We start from the raw sequence: 18660 nt of genomic DNA on the forward strand, positions 1-18660 counted from the left end.
GTCTGAAAGCCAACAGACATGAGACCTAAGAGGAGCTCACGCTTCTGTGCTAGTCCGAAGGCAGGAAAAGGCCAGTGTCTCCATCAGGCAGTCAGGCAGGAGGAGCCCCCTAGTTCTCGAGGAGCAGTTCTGTTCTCCTCAGGCCTTCTGCTGATTGGTCAAGGCCCACCCACATCCCGGAGGGCCTCTGCTTTACTCAGTCACCTGTTCAAATGTGCATCTCACCCAGAAACACCCTCAGACACACCCAGAACACTATCTCACGACATACCTGGTATCCTGAAGCTCTGTCAGGCTGATACATGAACATCAACCACCACAGGCCCCTCCCATCCCCGAGGCTTCCCCTCCCATCCCCAGGCTCCCCCTCCCATCCCCAGGCTCCCCCTCCCATCCCCAGGCCTCCCCCCCCCACCCCCGAGGCTCCCCCCCCCATCCCCAGGCTTCCCCTCCCATCCCCAGGCTTCCCCAGGCTTCCCCTCCCATCCCCAGGCTCCCCCTCCCATCCCCAAGGCTTCCCCAGCAGATGGGACACAGCACACAGGCTTCCCCCGGCCTGGGCAGGAGGCACGAAGGTGACTCATCCCTGTCTGCCTGGGACTGAGGTGGTTCCTGGGATGCAGGACTTCCAGGTTTTAAACCCTGCCCATGTTTCAGGCAAACGGGGTAAATTGGCCGTTCCAGGCAGAACCCTAGCAGCAGCCACACCCTGTCAACCCCCTCCTTCTGCGTCCACCAAACCCACAAACCTCCTTCTGAACACTTGACCTCTGACCCAACCCTTTCCAAGGGAATTAGTTCCTCTCCAGACAAGTCCGCAGAGTGAGGCTGTGAGGGGCTCCCCGTGGACTTCGGATCACAGGTTGTGCTCTCAAATCTGTCCTGCCCGGGAAGTATCTTTTCCTCGCCACGTGGTGCTGGCTTTCCCCACTGTTGCACTGCTGCAGTCCACCTTCCCCCCAGAGACACCAAAAATAAGTCTCCAGAAATGCCAGTCCAGGAGCTCCCCCTTTGAAACACAAGTGGTGACGTGCATTCCATAGTCATCTGTGGGAATGATACATCGGCACCTTTGCCATTATCCCACAGGCTGTGGGGTCAGGCAGTGACCCAGGGAGAGGAGCAGTGAGAAGGAAGGGACCTAAACATCTCCTGAGTCCGCCGAGCCCGGTCACCGCCTCCCAGTCGGAGAAGGCAGCTGTGGGTTCTCCAGTTCCCACGTGGACCTTTCCTTGCTTTACCTCTTTGCTCATCAAGGGCACCATTGCTATTCATCTGTTCATCCCACATCCACGTGTGTTCACGAGAAGGATGGGGGGGAAAGTGGCCCTGCAAAGAATAATCTTTGCTGTCATCTCTTGGCTCACAATTCCACTAATGCTGTTTCTCACAAAGTGCTTAAGATGAGGGCCCAGTATACTATTTTACCTAAATTACAACACTTTATATATATATTTTTATAAATGTAAGGGGTACAAAAGTGCCATTTTGTTACATGGATATACTGTGTAGTGCTGAAGCCTGAGCTTTTACTGTGTCCATCATCTGAATAACATACATGTTACCCATGAGGTAATTTCTCATCACCTACCCCCTCCCACCCTTCCGAGTCTCCAATGCCCGTTCCACACTCTACATCCACGTGTATGCATTATTTAGCTCCCACAGGTAAGTGAGAACACGCAGTATTTGACTTTCTGTTTCTGAGTTATTTCACTTTGATAATGACCTCCATTTCCATCCATGTTGCTGCAAAAGACATGACCTTATTCTCTTTTATAGCTGGTGTATATGAACCACATTTTCTTTATCCATTCACCCATTGATGAACACTTTGGTTGATTCCATATCTTTGCTATTGTCACTAGTGCTGCAATAAACATACGTGTGCAGGCTCTTTCTAATGTACTGATTTCTTTGTATTTTATGGAGGGAATAGAGTTTCCTTAAGCAAGTGTGGCTGGTTTTTATTTTCTAGTGTACTTTGCAACTAATATTTCTGTGTACCCTCTTTTAGGTGATTTGGAGATTTTAACTTAGATCTCCAGCAAGTGCTACAAGGAAGAAAAGATCCTGAAGAATCAATCAAGTTTTCCGTGAAGTCAAGTCCAAGTAACAAGCAGGAGCAATGAAGCACATTATCAACTCGTATGAAAACATCAATGACACAGCAGGAAATAATTCCGACTGTCCTCGTGTGGTTTTGCCGGAAGAGATATTCTTCACAATTTCCATTGTTGGAGTTTTGGAGAATCTGATCGTCCTGCTGGCTGTGTTCAAGAATAAGAATCTCCAGGCACCCATGTACTTTTTCATCTGTAGCTTGGCCATATCTGATATGCTGGGCAGCCTGTATAAGATCTTGGAAAATATCCTGATCATATTGAGAAACATGGGCTATCTCAAGCCGCGTGGCAGTTTCGAAACCACAGCTGATGACATCATCGACTCCCTGTTTGTCCTCTCCCTGCTCGGGTCCATCTTCAGCCTGTCTGTGATTGCCGCCGACCGCTACATCACCATCTTCCACGCACTGCGGTACCACAGCATCGTGACCATGCGCCGCACTGTGGTGGTGCTTGCGGTCATCTGGACGTTCTGCACGGCGAGTGGCATCGCCATGGTGATCTTCTCCCATCATGTGCCCACAGTGATCACCTTCACGTCGCTGTTCCCGCTGATGCTGGTCTTCATCCTGTGCCTCTACGTGCACATGTTCCTGCTGGCTCGCTCCCACACCAGGAAGATCTCCACCCTCCCCAGAACCAACATGAAAGGGGCCATCACACTGACCATCCTGCTCGGGGTCTTCATCTTCTGCTGGGCCCCCTTTGTCCTTCATGTCCTCTTAATGACATTCTGCCCAAGTAACCCCTACTGCGCCTGCTACATGTCCCTCTTCCAGGTGAACGGCATGTTGATCATGTGCAATGCCGTCATTGACCCCTTCATATACGCCTTCCGGAGCCCAGAGCTCAGGGACGCGTTCACAAAGATGGTCTTCTGCAGCGGTACTGCTAGCAGGACTGATCCCTGAGTTTAGAATCCATGGGAATAACGTTGCCAAGTGACAGAATAATGTAACATTCCAACAAATGCCAGCGCTCCTGACTGGCCTTCCTTCCCTGATGGATGCAAGGATGATCCCACCAGCTAGTGCTTCTGATAGCTAGGTTCTATGTGAACAGTCTTACTGTAGGGGCGACTTTTTAACTTTGTAACTGGAGAGATAAAACAATGTAGTAAAAGAAGGATAGAATACAAAGTATTAGGTTGGTGCAAAAGTAATTAAGGTTTTTGCCGTTACTTTCAATGACCAAAAATTGCAATTACTTTTGCACCAACCTAATAAAAACGGCAACAAAAACTCAAGGGCTTTGGGCTAAGGCAAAGGCTTGCTTTCCTGTGGACATCTAGCACGCCAGTTCTGGGGTGGAGGCCATTGCAGCCAATTTCCAGAAGTTAAAGTACCTGGGCATGCAACTCCAGGCAGAAGCCGTAGGGTCTTTGTAAGTCAGTAATACATTGGGAGGAACACATTGCTGCAGCTGGATTTGTCTGTCTGCCACAGCCATGTGGAATCTCCGCCTTCCTCCTTCTCCCTGTTAGCCTGATGTAGTGAAGCCACCTCAGTTTCTGAAAGTGGGCTGAGTATAAACTATAAATGTCAAGTAACCAGCTTCGAGTTTCCAATAACAAATGAACCTTCTCTGTTAGTCTTCTTTGTCACTCAGTATCCCGCTGGCCTTAAAACCCTTTCCTGTTACATTTCCTCATGCTTTATGAGCCTACATTTCAAAGGAAGAAATGAAAATTTAATCCATTTAGTTCCTATGTGGGAATACATAAGGGCCAGATGAAAATTGCCACTATTTGAAGAAGCTATAACCAAACGACGTGTGTTTGTTCAAATGTAGAAGTACAAGGAAAGAGCCCCAATGTGTATTTTAAGAAAGAGAGAGAGAGAGAGAGAGAGTGTGTGTGTGTGTGTGTGTGTGTGTGTATTTTCCCCATGCTTTTGGACTATGGGGAAAACCAAAACCAAAACAAGACTTCAAGCGACAGTACTGTTATTAGAGCCCCGAGCCAAAGACCAGAGGGAAGCGAAACCACCTCCTTCTGCAGACGCGTGTGAAAGCAGACCCGGTCGCTGGGAAGTGTCAGCCTCCCACCAGCCAAGACGCCAGCTATGGTAGAGTGGCACCCCCAGTAGGAATGAAAGAAACATGATTTGCGAGTTCATTCATTTTTAATAGCTAAGAATCAGCTTAAAGGAGAAGCACATTCTGATTGTAAGTCCCCGCTAAGTTGGAGGGTGACCTGAAGGGGGTGAAGGGTGAAAGGGACAGAGGACAGCAGTAGGGCTTCAGAGGACACCAGGCTCAGGGTCTACACGGTGGATGGGATCTTCCAGAAGAGGCAACGCTTTGCCCTCAGGAGAGTTTCCCAGAGCTGCTGAGGGGAGAAGACAGCCACACGCAGGACCAACCGTTTGGTGATGGGTTTGATATTAGACGTGGCAAGGACAAGAACTTCAGAAGCAAAGGAGGCAGCTGGAGTCAAGTGAGGACAGTGGCAGGCACGCTTCCACATGGCCTGTGCCACAGACGGAGGTGAGACGTGCACCTGCTTGTCCTCTGTTCTGTGGAAATCCTTCCCTATTTGATCCTTCCCCTGCAAAATGGACTACGTTACTCTAATACTAACCTGTGTTTATTAATATCTGAGATATACATAAGTTAATTTTCCATGAAATCTAAAGCACAACCCTAGAACTAATGTTTAAAAGTGTTATTTCTACCATTGAAAAGTAATGTATAGCATATTTTATGTGATTAAAGTGCATATTCTCAATAAGAGGTAACCTTTCTTTGATGCTGCACTGCTCTGTGACACCACAGAGGTAAGCAATGCCACTTAACCTCTGTCATAAATAGTCCCAAACTGCTCTGCCTAGAAAATTCTGCCTTTGTCAACAGCTTTGCTCTTGCTCTCTGCTGTGCATGTGACTGTTGTCAGAAGGAAAATCACGGAGAAACTTCACCTCTCACTGCCTTCGATTTGTTGCATTTAATCTAAGAAACAAAATGAAGGTGGCTAGTCTAATCGTGTATAAAACAAAAATGAAGTCTGAGTGCTAATTCAGAGAACTTTCAATGCTAGACATTTTCAATTCTAGGTCTTCTGCTATATTCCCATCAGAACAGAAGCTTCAGGGCTCAGAGTTATTGAGAAAACTAAGATTTTCTACCTCTAACTTCATATAGAATTCCAAACGAAAGCACCACCAAACTGCACATATTTGTGTAAGGAAGACCAACAAGGTTCAGACTTTTCCCATGAGGACTTAATTCTTTTATCAAATTACCCAGTTTTTAAACTGCTGTGTGGATACTGTGAATGCTCACTTTATTGATGACCTAGCCTTGGAGCAGATAGCTGAAAATGTTCTGGATGTGGACTTAAGCTGACAGTAATTCTGAGCCCTGTCTAATAAAAAGGAAGGATGTTTCCTCTTACTCTCCTCATTTTCCCATCCAATCATGGACAGACAAGAGAAGTTCAGCAAACACCGCAGCTGCCCCTGCAGTCACACGTGTGTTGAGCTATGGCGAGAAGAGCATGGGTTAGAGCTGCATTCCTGCTTGTGCGGTTGCCTGGGCCTCTGCAAGGGGCACTGATTCACTGTGGTTTGAAGGAAACGAAGAGTCTCCTTTCCTGTTAGGAAAGCAGGCAGGAGGGACGTGGCCAGCTCAGTCCTCATCGCTGTCTGCCTCTCTGCTATGGCACCTGTCACTCCCCAGCGGGGGGTAGTAATTCTCAAATAGGATACAAATGTTGCCCGAGAAAACATTGCATTGCTTCGTACTTACGGTCCTGGTTTACAATCATCTTTGCATTTTGACCTAAACACCCCACTGCTAACATGAACCAATCATCTCTTTGCTCTACCAAGATTCTCATAGCTTCAAAAATTATCATTTACTATTTCGCTGCTACAAAATGTAATCCAGCACAAACTTACTTGAAAGCACATTTTTAAAACCAAGTTTTTTGGCGGGTGCATAAAGTTTGTTTAGTTCATAGCCACACTTAAGATTGGTGGTGAAAATAAGCTGCCAGGAAATTAATTTCTGCCTCTACTGATCTTGCTGCTTGATATTCAGTAATTAAGTCCCACTGTTAACGTAATCTCAAAGGACTGTCCCTGTCTCTCTTACCTAAACAGGGATGTTATTTCCCGTCCACCTGTTGCAGCAAAAAGTAAACCAAGAAACAGTTAGTGGGGAAGATGCAAATGCCAGAATACAACATAGAAGATATAATTGCTTCTCTTTGTAAGAATTAAGCTGAATGAATTAAGCTAAATTAAGCTGAAATGAAACATAGTCACGGGATCTCTGAATACGAAGTTTGAAGGTCTCTTCACTGGCCCGCTCTTCACTCTCACTGATGTCTGATTCTTCAGCTTATTCCTGAATGTCTCTTAAAACATGCGTGAGGAACTATCAGACTTAACATACGAAAGTGAGACCCTGTCCTCAGTTTTTCATGACTGAAAATTCTGGTTTTCTTTATCAAATATCCGCTCAAAATTGGTCTCTGTCTCTCCCTTTTTTTTTTTTTTTTTAAAGACAGGGTCTTACTCTGTCACCCAGGCTGGAGTGCTGTGGTGCAATCACAGCTCACTGCAGCCTCAGACTCCAGGGCTCAATCAGTCCTCCTACCTCGGCCTCCCAAAGCTCTGGTATTACCGGCTTGAGCCACTGTGCCCAGCTTAAATTTGGTCCCTTTTGATCTTCAGTGACCATGACACTCTAGGTTTTCAACTAAAACATTTAGGTTTATAGAATCACAGGATTATTAGGAACCTTAGAGATTATGTTCTTAATTTCCAAATAAGCAAGTCTGTTCCATAAACCACCAAAGATTCCATAGTGTGTAATTTAAAGGCAGATAATTTCCTTGCCTCTATCCTGAGACCTGGCTTTTCAAGGAACATATTACTGAAAATGCCAAGTCTGTAGGGAGACCTTTAGGATGTGAGGGTAAGAGCTGCCATATTTGTCCTTTGAGAGGTGCTGGGATTTCTCTGAATTTCTCAGAATCAAGGCAGATTAAGTAACAACATATGGCTGTCAGTGAGCATCAGGATTATGGCTTCTTAACATTATTTAATAATTTCATTTAATGCTTTTCATTTTTTTCAACACTTTTAAATTTTATTATAGTCATATAAAAAAAGGATTTTGAAGATGTATTTTAAATATGCCATGTATTCTCATTCTAGATAGAACTGTTTGGGTTTTTTAAATTACTTATTAATTAAATTATATTGAAGTTACGACGTTTTCAGGAAGATTCACATATTTCATTGGCTTACAGACAAGCAGTCAGATAGATTTGCATTCATGTCCAGGTTCTGCTACCTACTAGTTCCAGTAATTTTTGATGTGTAATTTAACTTCTGTTAGCCTCAAATTCCTTTTCTCTAAATGAGTTAATACATCCAATATGCCACATCTAAATAAAATAACAGTGTAAGCACTTAGCACAATACTCAGCACACAGTCCCCATCAATAGACCATCGTTATTTGTGATACCTTCAAGTAAACATAAGAAGTATCGCTTAGAGATCAATATTATAAAAAAGCAAGCTATATTTTTTGTTGTTAGTAGTACTCTGGCATATACTACAAAATGATTTCTAATTACAAGTAAGTAAAATGAAGTGATTTTGGCTATTCACAGTAGAAAATCATTGTATAAGTTACATTTAGAAATGCTATGACTCACTCTTAATTGTGACTACTGAGAGTTTTATAGACCACAAAATATCTATATTAAGTGCCAGTGGTAGAAAACTATCATTTGAATCTTCTTATAGATTACGTGATATTTCATTGTTCCCCAAATCACGGCTTTTCATCACTTTAGTCATGAAAATCACAGCTTTTTCTTTGAGAATGAGTCTCACTGTATCTCAGGCTGGAGTGCGGTGGTGCGATCTCGGCTCACTGCCAAGCCAGCCCCGGGGTTCGCGCCCATTCTCATGCCTCCGGCCTCCCAGAAGTAGCTGGGACTGCAGGTGCAGCCACCGCGCCCGGCTAGTTTTGTATTTTTAGTAGAGGCGGGGGTTTCACCATGTTAGCCAGGATAGTCTGATCTCCTGACCTTGTGATCCGCCCGCCTCGGCCTCCCAAAGTGCTACAGGATTACAGACCGGGCCACGCATTGACCCAAAATACGCTTTTCTTATCACTGTAGTCATCAAACATTCACCTAACGTCTGCCACTTATCAAGCACCAGTGAAAGAGATAAGTACTTGTCCTTGAGGAACTCCAAGTCTAATGAGAGGGATAGAGCTATTCATCCCTAGGAATGATGGGAGCACTGAACAGATGGATCATAACCCTAATTGGAGGACATTAAGGATTAGGAAAAGCTTCCTGGATAGGAAGGCGCCTGAACTCAATCTTCCAGAGAAGGTAGGTGACAGACAGTGGAGGGAAGTGCATTTCAGGCGGAAGTGATAGAGGAGCAAACACATAGACATGCGCCATGCAGAAGATAAGCAGTCCAGTGGTGCAGATGTCGGCTGCCAGGCAGGAGTGCCAAGAGCTGAAGCTGGAGAAGAGACCGGTCTCCCTAGCCATGTGTCATGTTAAGGATCTTGTATGTTAATTCTGTAAGCACAGGGAATTTCGAAGGGTTTAAAAACAAAAATTATATGATTAGATGTGCATTTCCTGAGGATGTCTCTGGCTAATTCAGCGAGGAGGAAACTCAAGTGAAGCTGGGGATGCCAAGTCGAGGGCTCTTGGTGTGTTCTGGTTGAGAGTTAGTGATGTCTTGGGCTAGATGGTGGTGGCGGAGCACAGAGAAGTGGACGCGTTCGAGAGAGAGGGCAGAGTCAGTAGCAATTGGTGCCTGGTGGGTTCTGTAGGGGGTGGGGTGAGTGGTGAGGAAGAGGAGTTCTGGATAATTAGAAAGATGGTGGGGCAGGGATTTCTTCACAGACAGAGGAACGGAGGAGGAAGAGCAAGCCTGGGAAGTCTATGGATTTCACTGAGGCCGACTATATTTATGGAACTTCAGGGAGAATGCCAATTCCATGCTCGTGTATTCAAGAATGAATCCAGTGGAAAAGCTGGGGTTGGAGATATGTGGTTTGGTGTCTTCAGATATAGGTAGAAATGAAATCAAACACTTGATGAGATCATGCAAGGGGACTATACAGAGTGAAAAGACAGGCTGAGAACTTAGCCTCAGAAGGAAAACCGCACTGCTTCTGCCATATTCTAGAGGTTGGAATAGACACAAGCCCAGATGCAAAGGGAGGCACCATTCTTCAGTAAAAAGGTTAGGTGCAAAGTTTTAATTTCTTTCTCCAAATTAAAGAGAATTTTGCTGATTTCTCTATGCACAATTACTTATTTAATGGTATAGGATTTTGAGTAACCTTAAGAACATAAAATATGAATCCACCAGTCCGCTAGTGTCTCCCTGAATATGTACACAAACATGTCTAGGCTGAACACAGTTATGGTTATAAATTCTGCAACTTTATTTAAAGTTTTGCTTTAACCTGTCCAGGTAGAGCTCCTTGGGAGGACTCAGCTGCTAGGACTGGGATCCTGTAGGTAGAAGGGAAAACAGAAAATGTGTTTTCTGCCTATCCAGAGAAAGCCTCAGGAATGTTTATTTTAATTTTTTCTTCTTCCCTATACCTTTTTAAAGTATGAAATGTGATAAAGGAGACCACATATAATCAGATTCTCTCATATCTCTTTTGTCTTTAACAATCTATTATTGTATTCTTTGGATTGGATTAGATTTTTTAAAAGCTGTCTGTGTCAAAGTTTTCATTATACTAGCATAATAGTGAAAACCATATTTTTCTTGATTGTGCTTTGAAGTTAGCTAATACTACAACAGTAATACTGAGAAAAATCACCACTATAATGGCAAAAAGGAAGCCTGGTCCGCAATGTTCAGGAGTTGTAGGCAAGGGTGTCTTACTGGTTTCACCTCCACTGAAAACTGTAAACACCACAGAGATTAGGTGACTCTCAGAAGTACCAGTGAATAAGTATTCCACCCAGTTCGATTACTGGCTTCATTTCCCGAGGGAAATGCAGATTTTTTTTTCAACAAAGTCTGAGATTTTACAGAAGTCCTCAGCTTTAATCCTATCAATTGCTCAGAGGAATGTTGATGTCTCCAAGTATAATTCTGCATGTTTGTTTTCTTTCTTAAAGTTTTTCTTATTTTTAATGATTGTGGGTAAATAATAGTTGTATATATCTATAGGGTGCATGTGATGTTTTGATCATTGTGTAATGATCAAATCAGGGTAATTAGGACATCCATCACCTCAAGCAGTGATCATTTCTTTGTGTTAGGCTCCTAACACAAAGAGCATTCCAATTCCACTCCTTTAGTAATTTTAAAATATACAAGAAATTATTAACTATAGTTTCCCTACTGTGCTACTGAATACTAGATCTTGTTCTTTCCAACTCTACTTTTGTACGTATTAACCATCTCCACTTTATGCCCTCCACTACCCTTCTCAGCTTCTGAAGACCATCATCCTACTCTCTGTCTCCATGAGTTCAATTTTTTTAAGCTCCCACATATGAGTGAGAACATGCAATATTTGTCTTTCTGTGCCAGTTCTATCCATGTTGCTGCAAAGGACAGGAATTCGTTCTTTTTTTGTGGCTGAATAATATTCCATCGTGTATATGTACCACATTTTATTCACCCATTCATCTACCCATGGACGCTTAGGCTGATTCCATCTTGGCTATTGTGAATAGCCCTGCAGTAAACATGAGACTGCAGGTATCTCTTGGATATACTGATTTCCCTCCTTTTGGATCTATACCCAGCAGTGGGATTGCTGGATCATATGGTGCAACTATTTTCAGTTTTTTGAGAAGCCTCCATACTGGTTTCCATAGTGTCTGTCCTAATTTACATTCCCACCAACAATTAATTTTGCGTCTTTTCTATCTATCCTTCCAGCCCTGTCAGATTTCGCTTCTGGCTTTTGAAAGTCTGTTGTTAGGTGTGAACACACTTAGAATTACTGTGTCTTCCTGATGACTTGAGCCTTTCATCGTTGTGTAATGTCCCTCTTTATCCTTGGTACTATTCCTTGTTTTGATGTCTACTTTCTAACATTAATATAGCCACTTCGATTTCTGATTAGTGTCTCATAGAGTATCTTTTTCATCACTTTAGTTTCAGCCTATCTATGTCTTGATATTTAAATCATATATTTGAGGCTTGCTTCTCTAGACATTGGATTATTTAGATTACTTACATTTAAATATTTACATAACAAGTAAATGTTAATACGGTTGAATTAGAATCTACTATGTTGCTAGTTATTTTCTATTTGTTCTATTCTTCTCCCCTTCCCTTTCTGCTTTGTTTCAAATAAGTATTTTTATTTCATTTTGTGTAAATAATGTCATTAATTTTACCTTTTAAATTCTTTCCTGTGTTTATCCTAAGGTTTGTAGTATGCATTGCATCTTAACTTCCACAATATCTCTTCAAATACTTTACCACTTCATACAGAGCAATCACAGGATTGCTCAGCCTTTTGTGAGTCACTGATCCAATTTCAGAATCTGAAGACACGTATCTACCCTTCCCCCAAAATATGTGCACACACACAATTTGCATGCACTTCCTGAATATGAACCTCCTCCATGATTTCCCGTTGATAATCACCCTGATTTGGAGATGTAATTAATACACAGGAAAATAAAGATACAATAGACCTGAGGAGAAGGTGTTGTTTTGTTTTGTTTTGTTTTGTTTCAGACGGAGTCTTGCTCTGTCGCCTGGGCTGGAGTGCAGTAGTACAATCTTGTCTCACTGCAACCTCTGCCTCTCAGGTTCAAGCAATTCTCCTGCCTCAGGCTCCAGAGTAGCTGGCATTACAGGTGCACGGCACCACGCCCAGCTAATTTTTGTATTTTTAGTAGGGATGGGATTTCACTGTGCTGGCCTGGTTGATCTTGAACTCCTGACCTCAAGTGATGTGCCCACCTTGGCCTCCCAAAGTGCTGGGATTACAGGCCTGAGCCACCGTGCCCAGCCAGGAGAAGGTTTTTGAAGACTCATGAGTGTATCACATTAAGAGGCTAACAGTGATTACTTTTTGAGAATTAGCTCTTGACTGGCTTTCAGTCTGAGTAGTTACTGAAACTACTGCACAGTCCCAAGATTTCTGAGATTGGTGAAGTATCCTTACAAATGTTCCTATTTGTTCTTCTTTGGATTTTGGTACTTCATGTTGCTTTGCAAATGTGTAATCTGTGTTACCTAAGAGGGATCACCCACTCAGCCCTTCCTCCATTATCGTTTGGAATGGGTTTGATGGGCAAATTAGTGGGCAGATCACCTGGCAAGGCCCTGGGAAAGGCTGTGAGATGGCGTGAGTCTTTCTCTTGGGGAGATTGGTGGTTTGGGAACAGTAATCAGCAAGCAGGAAGTGTAGAAAAGACAGAAATGGCAAGAAAGACTAGACAAAGATCCCAGCCACAGAGGGTGTGGAGAGCGCCGAAGGGAAAGCGGCAGATCGCCCCGTCTTTCACGGCCCTGCACAGTCCCTACCTGACTTTCAGGAAATGAAATGCAACCCGCTGAGGTGTTCTTAGTTCTTGGGGTGACGAATAATTTTGACGGCAACCTGAATGTTTGGGTATTGGTTTACGTGACTTTGATCTTATTTAAACCTGGTTAACCTTGTGTTCTCTAATACTTCACTTTGGGAGAAGTGGGGAGACGCTGCCTCAGCACTGTTGGGTAACGGAAGAAGTCCTTGGTCCCACCTGCCTTTATTGAACCTTGCACTGGGAAGGGTCTTTTCATTACTTCTTAGTGCAGGTGAGAATTTTGGCTCCTCCCTTGGCCTCTGCTGATGGTGCCCTGACCAGTATGGGTGGGGGTGTCTTGTTGCTCCTCACTTGGTCCCCACTGTCCTCGCCATATAAGGGGGGGTGTCTCGTTACCCCTGCACTGTGGTGAACATCCTGACTGGAGTCTAGGCATCCTCTGACATCACTCAAAGGGAAAGAGGAGGGACCCCCTGCTGGTGCCGGGTGGCAGCGTGGTCCAGGCTGCCTTTGTCGTCTCCACCGACACGACTGAGGGAGGAGGGAGGTTCTTTATCACCAGGTGGGGTAGAAATTTCTGGCTCCCTAGTGAGTCTTTGCTGGTGGTGGTGCGGGTGGAATCATGTTTTGTTGTTGTTGTTGTTGTGTTTTTGCTGAAATAAACTGGCTAATATCTAAGATTTTCCTTCTGGTCCTTCGGTTAGGAAGAACAGGCTTCTGGATGGGAGGACGGCTCTGTGACCGTTGGAATTTTCTAAACTCTGGGAACTGTAAGGCAGGGAGCTCCTCTCTGTGGCCTTCCTTGGGTCCTGAGGTCTCTAGTTGTCTTTCCTTCTTTCCATCTTGAGGAGTCTTCACATGCTTGAGTCATATGTAATATCTAGGGGTTGTGGCTGTATTTAGCAGGAGGAATGAGAACAAGAACATGGCACAGTGGCTCACGCCTGTAATCCCAGCACTTTGGGAGGCCGAGGTGGGCAGATCACCTGAGGTCAGGAGTGCATGACCAGTCTGGCCAGCATGGTGAAACCTCGTCTCTACTAAAAAAATTACAAAAATCAGCCAGACGTGGTGGCATGGGCCTGTAATCCCAACTACCCAGGAGGCTGAGGCAGAAAAATCACTGCAACCCAGGAAATGGAGGTTGCAGTGAGCCAAGATGGCACCACTCACTCCAGCCTGGGCGACAGAGCAAGATGCCGTCTCAAAAAAAAAAAAAAGGACACTATTCTATCTTCCCAGGATGGGAAGTATATGACCTGTTAATTTTTTTTTTTTTTTTTTGAGACGGAGTCTCGCTCTGTCGCCCAGGCTGGAGTGCAGTGGCCGGATCTCAGCTCACTGCAAGCTCCGCCTCCCGGGTTTACGTCATTCTCCTGCCTCAGCCTCCCGAGTAGCTGGGACTACAGGCACCGCCACCTCGCCCGGCTAAGTTTTCGTATTTTTTAGTAGAGACGGGGTTTCACCGTGTCAGCCAGGATGGTCTCGATCTCCTGACCTCGTGATCCGCCCGTCTCAGCCTCCCAAAGTGCTGGGATTACAGGCTTGAGCCACCGTGCCCGGCGTATATGACCTGTTAATTTACATGACATCTCACTTTGTATCTTGTCATACCCTTCTTCTTAGACCTTATTTTTTTCTAATAGCAGTTCAACTACTCCATCTTTCTTATACTTGCTGTTTACATGCTACATATTTTTCCATTCATTTTCTTTTTTCTTTTTTTTTTTTCAGATGGAGTTTTGCTCTTGTCACCCAGGCTAGAGTGCAATGGCGCGATCTCAGCTCACTGCAACCTCTGCCTCCCAGGTTCAAGTGATTCTCCTACCTCAGCCTCCCAAGTAGCTGGGATTACAGGCATGCGCCACCATGCCCAGCTAATTTTTGTAGTTTTAGTAGAGACGGGGTTTCAACATGTTGGCCAGAATGGTCTCAATCTCTTGAGCTCCTGATCTACCTGCCTCGGCCTCCCAAAGTGCTGGGATTACAGGCGTGAGCCACTGCGCCTCACCCATTCATTTTGTTTTTACCTCCATGTGTCTATAAATTGAGATTCTCTTCTCAACTATGCACAGTTGTGTTTTACTTCTTTATCCACTCTGATCACTTCTGCCTTTTAATTGGTGTGGTTAGACCATTAATATTTAATATAATTATTGATATGCTTATATTCAATATTACCATTTTATTATTTTTCTATTTTATAATTCCTCTTCTTTCTTCCATGGTTTACCCTTTTACACCTTTTTGTGGATTATTATTCTTTTAAGATGCCTTTTCTTAATTTTCAATTTTTAACTCTCTTTGCATTATTTTTCCAGTGTTTGACTTAGGAGTTAAATATACATCCTCACACTCTCATAATCTACTTAGAATTAATGTAGCATCATTTTACTTAAAACACAGCAGTCTTGCAACTGCAGGGGTCCATCTACCACCCCACTCCTTCATGCTAAGGTTATCCTATGTATTATATCCAAAAATATTATTAGTCTCACAAGAAATGTTATATGGATTTTTCTCTAAACAATTGTGTATTTTATTTTATTTATTTATTTATTTTTGAGACGGAGTCTCGCTCTGTTGCCCAGGCAGGAGTGCAGTGGCGCGATCTCGGCTCACTGCAAGCTCCACCTCCCAGGTTCACGCCATTCTCCTGCCTCAGCCTCCCGAGTAGCTGGGACTACAGGTGCCTGCGACAACGCCCAGCTAATTTTTTGTAATTTTAGTAGGGACAGGGTTTCACCGTGTTAGCCAGGATGGTCTCGATCTCCCAACCTCGTGATCCGCCCGCCTCGGCCTCCCAAAGTGCTGGGATTACAGGCGTGAGCCACCACACCCGGCCAGAACAGGCTATTCTATTAGCAGACAGGGTGCAGCTAGACATCCTTCACGTAACCTCTGCCACCGGATGGGCTCCACACACCCTCAGAGAGCTGCACAACCAGGTGTTTTCATCCAACAGAGCTGCATGGACCCATGCAAGTACTAAATCAATCAAACCCACTCCTTTCTGGTCAATCCAGGTTCACCCAGCAGCTAAGGGAAGTGAGCCTTACCCGTGGGACGGAGCACGACAAACAGGACAATTGGCTTTGGAGGAAATAAATGATTCCAGTCAGACGACAAAGTTTTAAAAAACCTAATGACAGTCTTCAGAAAAAATAGACAAGATATGGGTCTATGAATTCGGAAACAGCTTGCTATAAAAAGAAGGCAAGGAAAGGATAGAAAGTCACAAAAATTAAAAATATAGTTACCAAATTAAAATTCAATAGAAGAAGTGGGGGGAAGACAAAGTTGAAGCAGTCTTTCAGAACGCATAACAAAAAGACAAGAGGAAGAAGGTAGTACGAGAAAGATGCAGAGACATGGAAGATGGATGCCAATGGACCCACGCTTGACTAATAGGAGTCATGAAAAGAGACAAAGAGAAATGGAAAAAGAAAAAAACATTAATCAAAGAAATAAGAGGAGATGATTTCCCAGGATGAAGAAGAACACCTGTGATGAAAAGTTTCGGTTCCTGACCGCCCTCCCGTTCTATCCTGTAATTCAGCTAGTATGGCTGGAGCTCCAGCAGCCTTTTTGGGCCATGAATTGACCTTAGCAATGATAGAAGCCAGACACACCTATAGTCCCAGCTACTCAGGAGGCTGAGGCAAGAAGATCACGTGAGTTCGAGACTAGCCTGGGCAACAGGCAAGACCCCATCTCTTCTTTAAAAAAAGATAGAAGTCTGGATTCTTTATTGTGCCTTTGAGCTCCATTCTAGTCTTGAAATCCTTACCTCCCAACTTCTTCTCTGAAAAGAGAAATAAACTTTCATCTTGGCCAGGTCACTGGATTTCTGCAGGTTTTCTGTTCCGTGTAATAAACTGGCTTCTAACTCTGTGCTGTCCAATATGGTAGTCATTGGCCACATACAGTTATTTAAATATAAATTAACTAAAATTAAATTAAATTAAAACTCAGGTCCTCAGTCACACTGGCCACATTTTAAAAGCTCAATTGCCACATGTAGCTAGTGGCTACTATAGTGGACAAAGTAGAGACAAAACATTTCCATCATCGTGGAAAGTTCTGTTGGACAGCACTGCCCTAACTGACACAAATCCCTTCTCACAAAGATGCTTGTGTTCTGGCAAAGGACATAAAAAAATCTATTCTCTGGAGTACCCAGCAGAATGTGTGCCATTATGAGGTATAATTATGGAAGTCAAAAGGGCCTCCTAGAAGAAAGGCATCTGGGATGAACTTTAAGGCTCATGTGGGTATACAGGATATGGCCTGAAGACTGTGCAGCTTCAACAAAATCTGGAAGCAGAAAAGCACAAGACATGCTCAGAATCATCTAATTTTATTGATGTGTAGGATCTGGAAATCTGTCATGTCTTGAAATAACTAATGTCCTCTAAAGTCACTGGTGGCAGAGATTCTGTAATGGCCACTGCTTCTAGCCCCACCTTGAGCACTGCTGGGTGATATCCCCAAAATGCTTTTGCTTACTAAGACACAGACTTTTGCACAGTATGTAAGGGCAAGTATGCAATTTTATTTTATTTGTAGGTGTTATATCATTTTGATCTGAGACATGGCCATCCTACAGGCAATAAATATCATCAAGGAGACGTCACCACCAGTCACCAACGAATGTACCTTCTCATTTTGCAGTAGCTGCTAATAAATTGGCAGAAAGACCAAAACCATTCTGGATATTACACATCAGATTGACCAGTTCAAACAGGTGGTCTGCTCCTTCCATTTTATTAACCATTTCCTTGAACACATATTTTTACACCAAACAAATTTCCTACAGAAGCAGATATTTAACATACCCTATCACACAATATTCCACAGTTATATGCATTGTTTTTGGGGGAGACACTTTGTGTTGGGTGCTGGGGGTGGCTCATTTACGCACAGATATTTACCAAGTCACGACATACGTGTATTCCTTCCAAATGAAGACACATCTAAATACTTGGGTTATTTCTGCACTACTTATAAAGATTAAAAGGCATTTGAGCACCTCCCTAAAGACCTTTATATGAAAGGTCAGATCTTGTAGCAACTCACGAAGCACCAGAGCAGAAAATTAGCCTAAAGAGAATTGGGTTCCCAGCTGGGGCCAGTGTCAAGCACAGGGTTGAAGTTTCTGCCCGTAGGATTGGAACTCACTTAGTACTCAGGTCTAGCAGGCAGAAGAGTCGATGCACATTTGTTTTTCAACAATAACAAGCATTCCTGGTGCACCTTCTCCATGCCTGAAGCTGCTGTGGGACATGGGGCCACCACGTTGGGCGGGGCAGAAGAGAGTGCAGCCTTCACAGAAGCCTGGCTCCTGAAATACGTCCCGCAGAAACAATGCACTGTGGCTCCCCATGGTGGTTACACAGGACCACTTACTGCCCATCCATGGATACACACGTGACTTTTCAGCAACAAGGAAGAGGAAACATTTGAAAACACAGCTCCCTCTTCAGAACTCAGTTGCCAACAGCCTGCTAATTTGCCAGTTTCCAAATGATGTGGGCGTCTTATGTATACTCCTGTTCATGCCAGCACCGTTTCTCTGCAGGGGCAGGGGTCCAGTGCATACGTTATTGATACGGCTACACCCAGGAAGCCCCTGTCCTGGCAGACCCCAACAGGAGGGGTCCCTCTTCTGCACCAGTGGCTCGCTGTTGTGTGACCCAGTGGTCCTCTGCTTTATTTACATTGTTTTCATTGGGTGCAGTCTAGATGTGAATGTCCAAAACAAAGCCGAAAACAGGAATCATACCAAAAGTTATTACCAGAGTGGACTGTGAGAGCTGCAAGGACTCCAGCCCTTCGCTTCAGAGACCACACAGACCTCCTGGTGTCCAGGCCACTGCTCTGACCACTGGCCCCTGTGTCCTTCCTTAGTATTTACCTCATCTAGTCATTTCTTTTTCTTTTTTCTTTTCTTTCTTTTTCTTTTTTTTTTTTTTTTTTTTGAGTCTTGAACAGTCGCCCAGGCTGGAGTGCAATGG

The 18660-nt window shown here is 44.1% G+C and overlaps 1 protein-coding gene across 2 annotated transcripts; it reads left to right on the forward strand.

The window, feature by feature from the left end:
• Positions 1-520: 520 nt before the first annotated feature.
• MC2R (melanocortin 2 receptor) lies at positions 521-14403 on the forward strand. 2 transcript variants are annotated; one of them, XM_009192305.4, is made up of 2 exons: positions 521-4613; positions 14378-14403. In XM_009192305.4, exon 1 carries the CDS (start codon positions 2129-2131, stop codon positions 3035-3037), a length of 909 nt encoding a protein of 302 aa, XP_009190569.1. In that variant the 5' UTR covers positions 521-2128; the 3' UTR covers positions 3038-4613; positions 14378-14403. The 2 variants fall into 2 exon arrangements, with proteins under 2 accessions (XP_009190569.1, XP_009190571.1); XM_009192307.4 differs by lacking the exon at positions 14378-14403 and having other exon boundaries at positions 521-4192; positions 4438-6582.
• The last annotated feature ends 4257 nt before the right edge of the window (positions 14404-18660 follow it).

The sequence above is a fragment of the Papio anubis genome, chromosome 19 (genome assembly GCF_008728515.1).
Source record: "Papio anubis isolate 15944 chromosome 19, Panubis1.0, whole genome shotgun sequence".
NCBI classification, from domain to species: Eukaryota; Metazoa; Chordata; class Mammalia; order Primates; family Cercopithecidae; genus Papio; species Papio anubis.

Coding starts and splice junctions, on each gene's coding strand:
- MC2R (XM_009192305.4), top strand. CDS start 2,129: ATGAAGCACATTATCAACTCGTATGAAAACATCAATGACACAGCAGGA.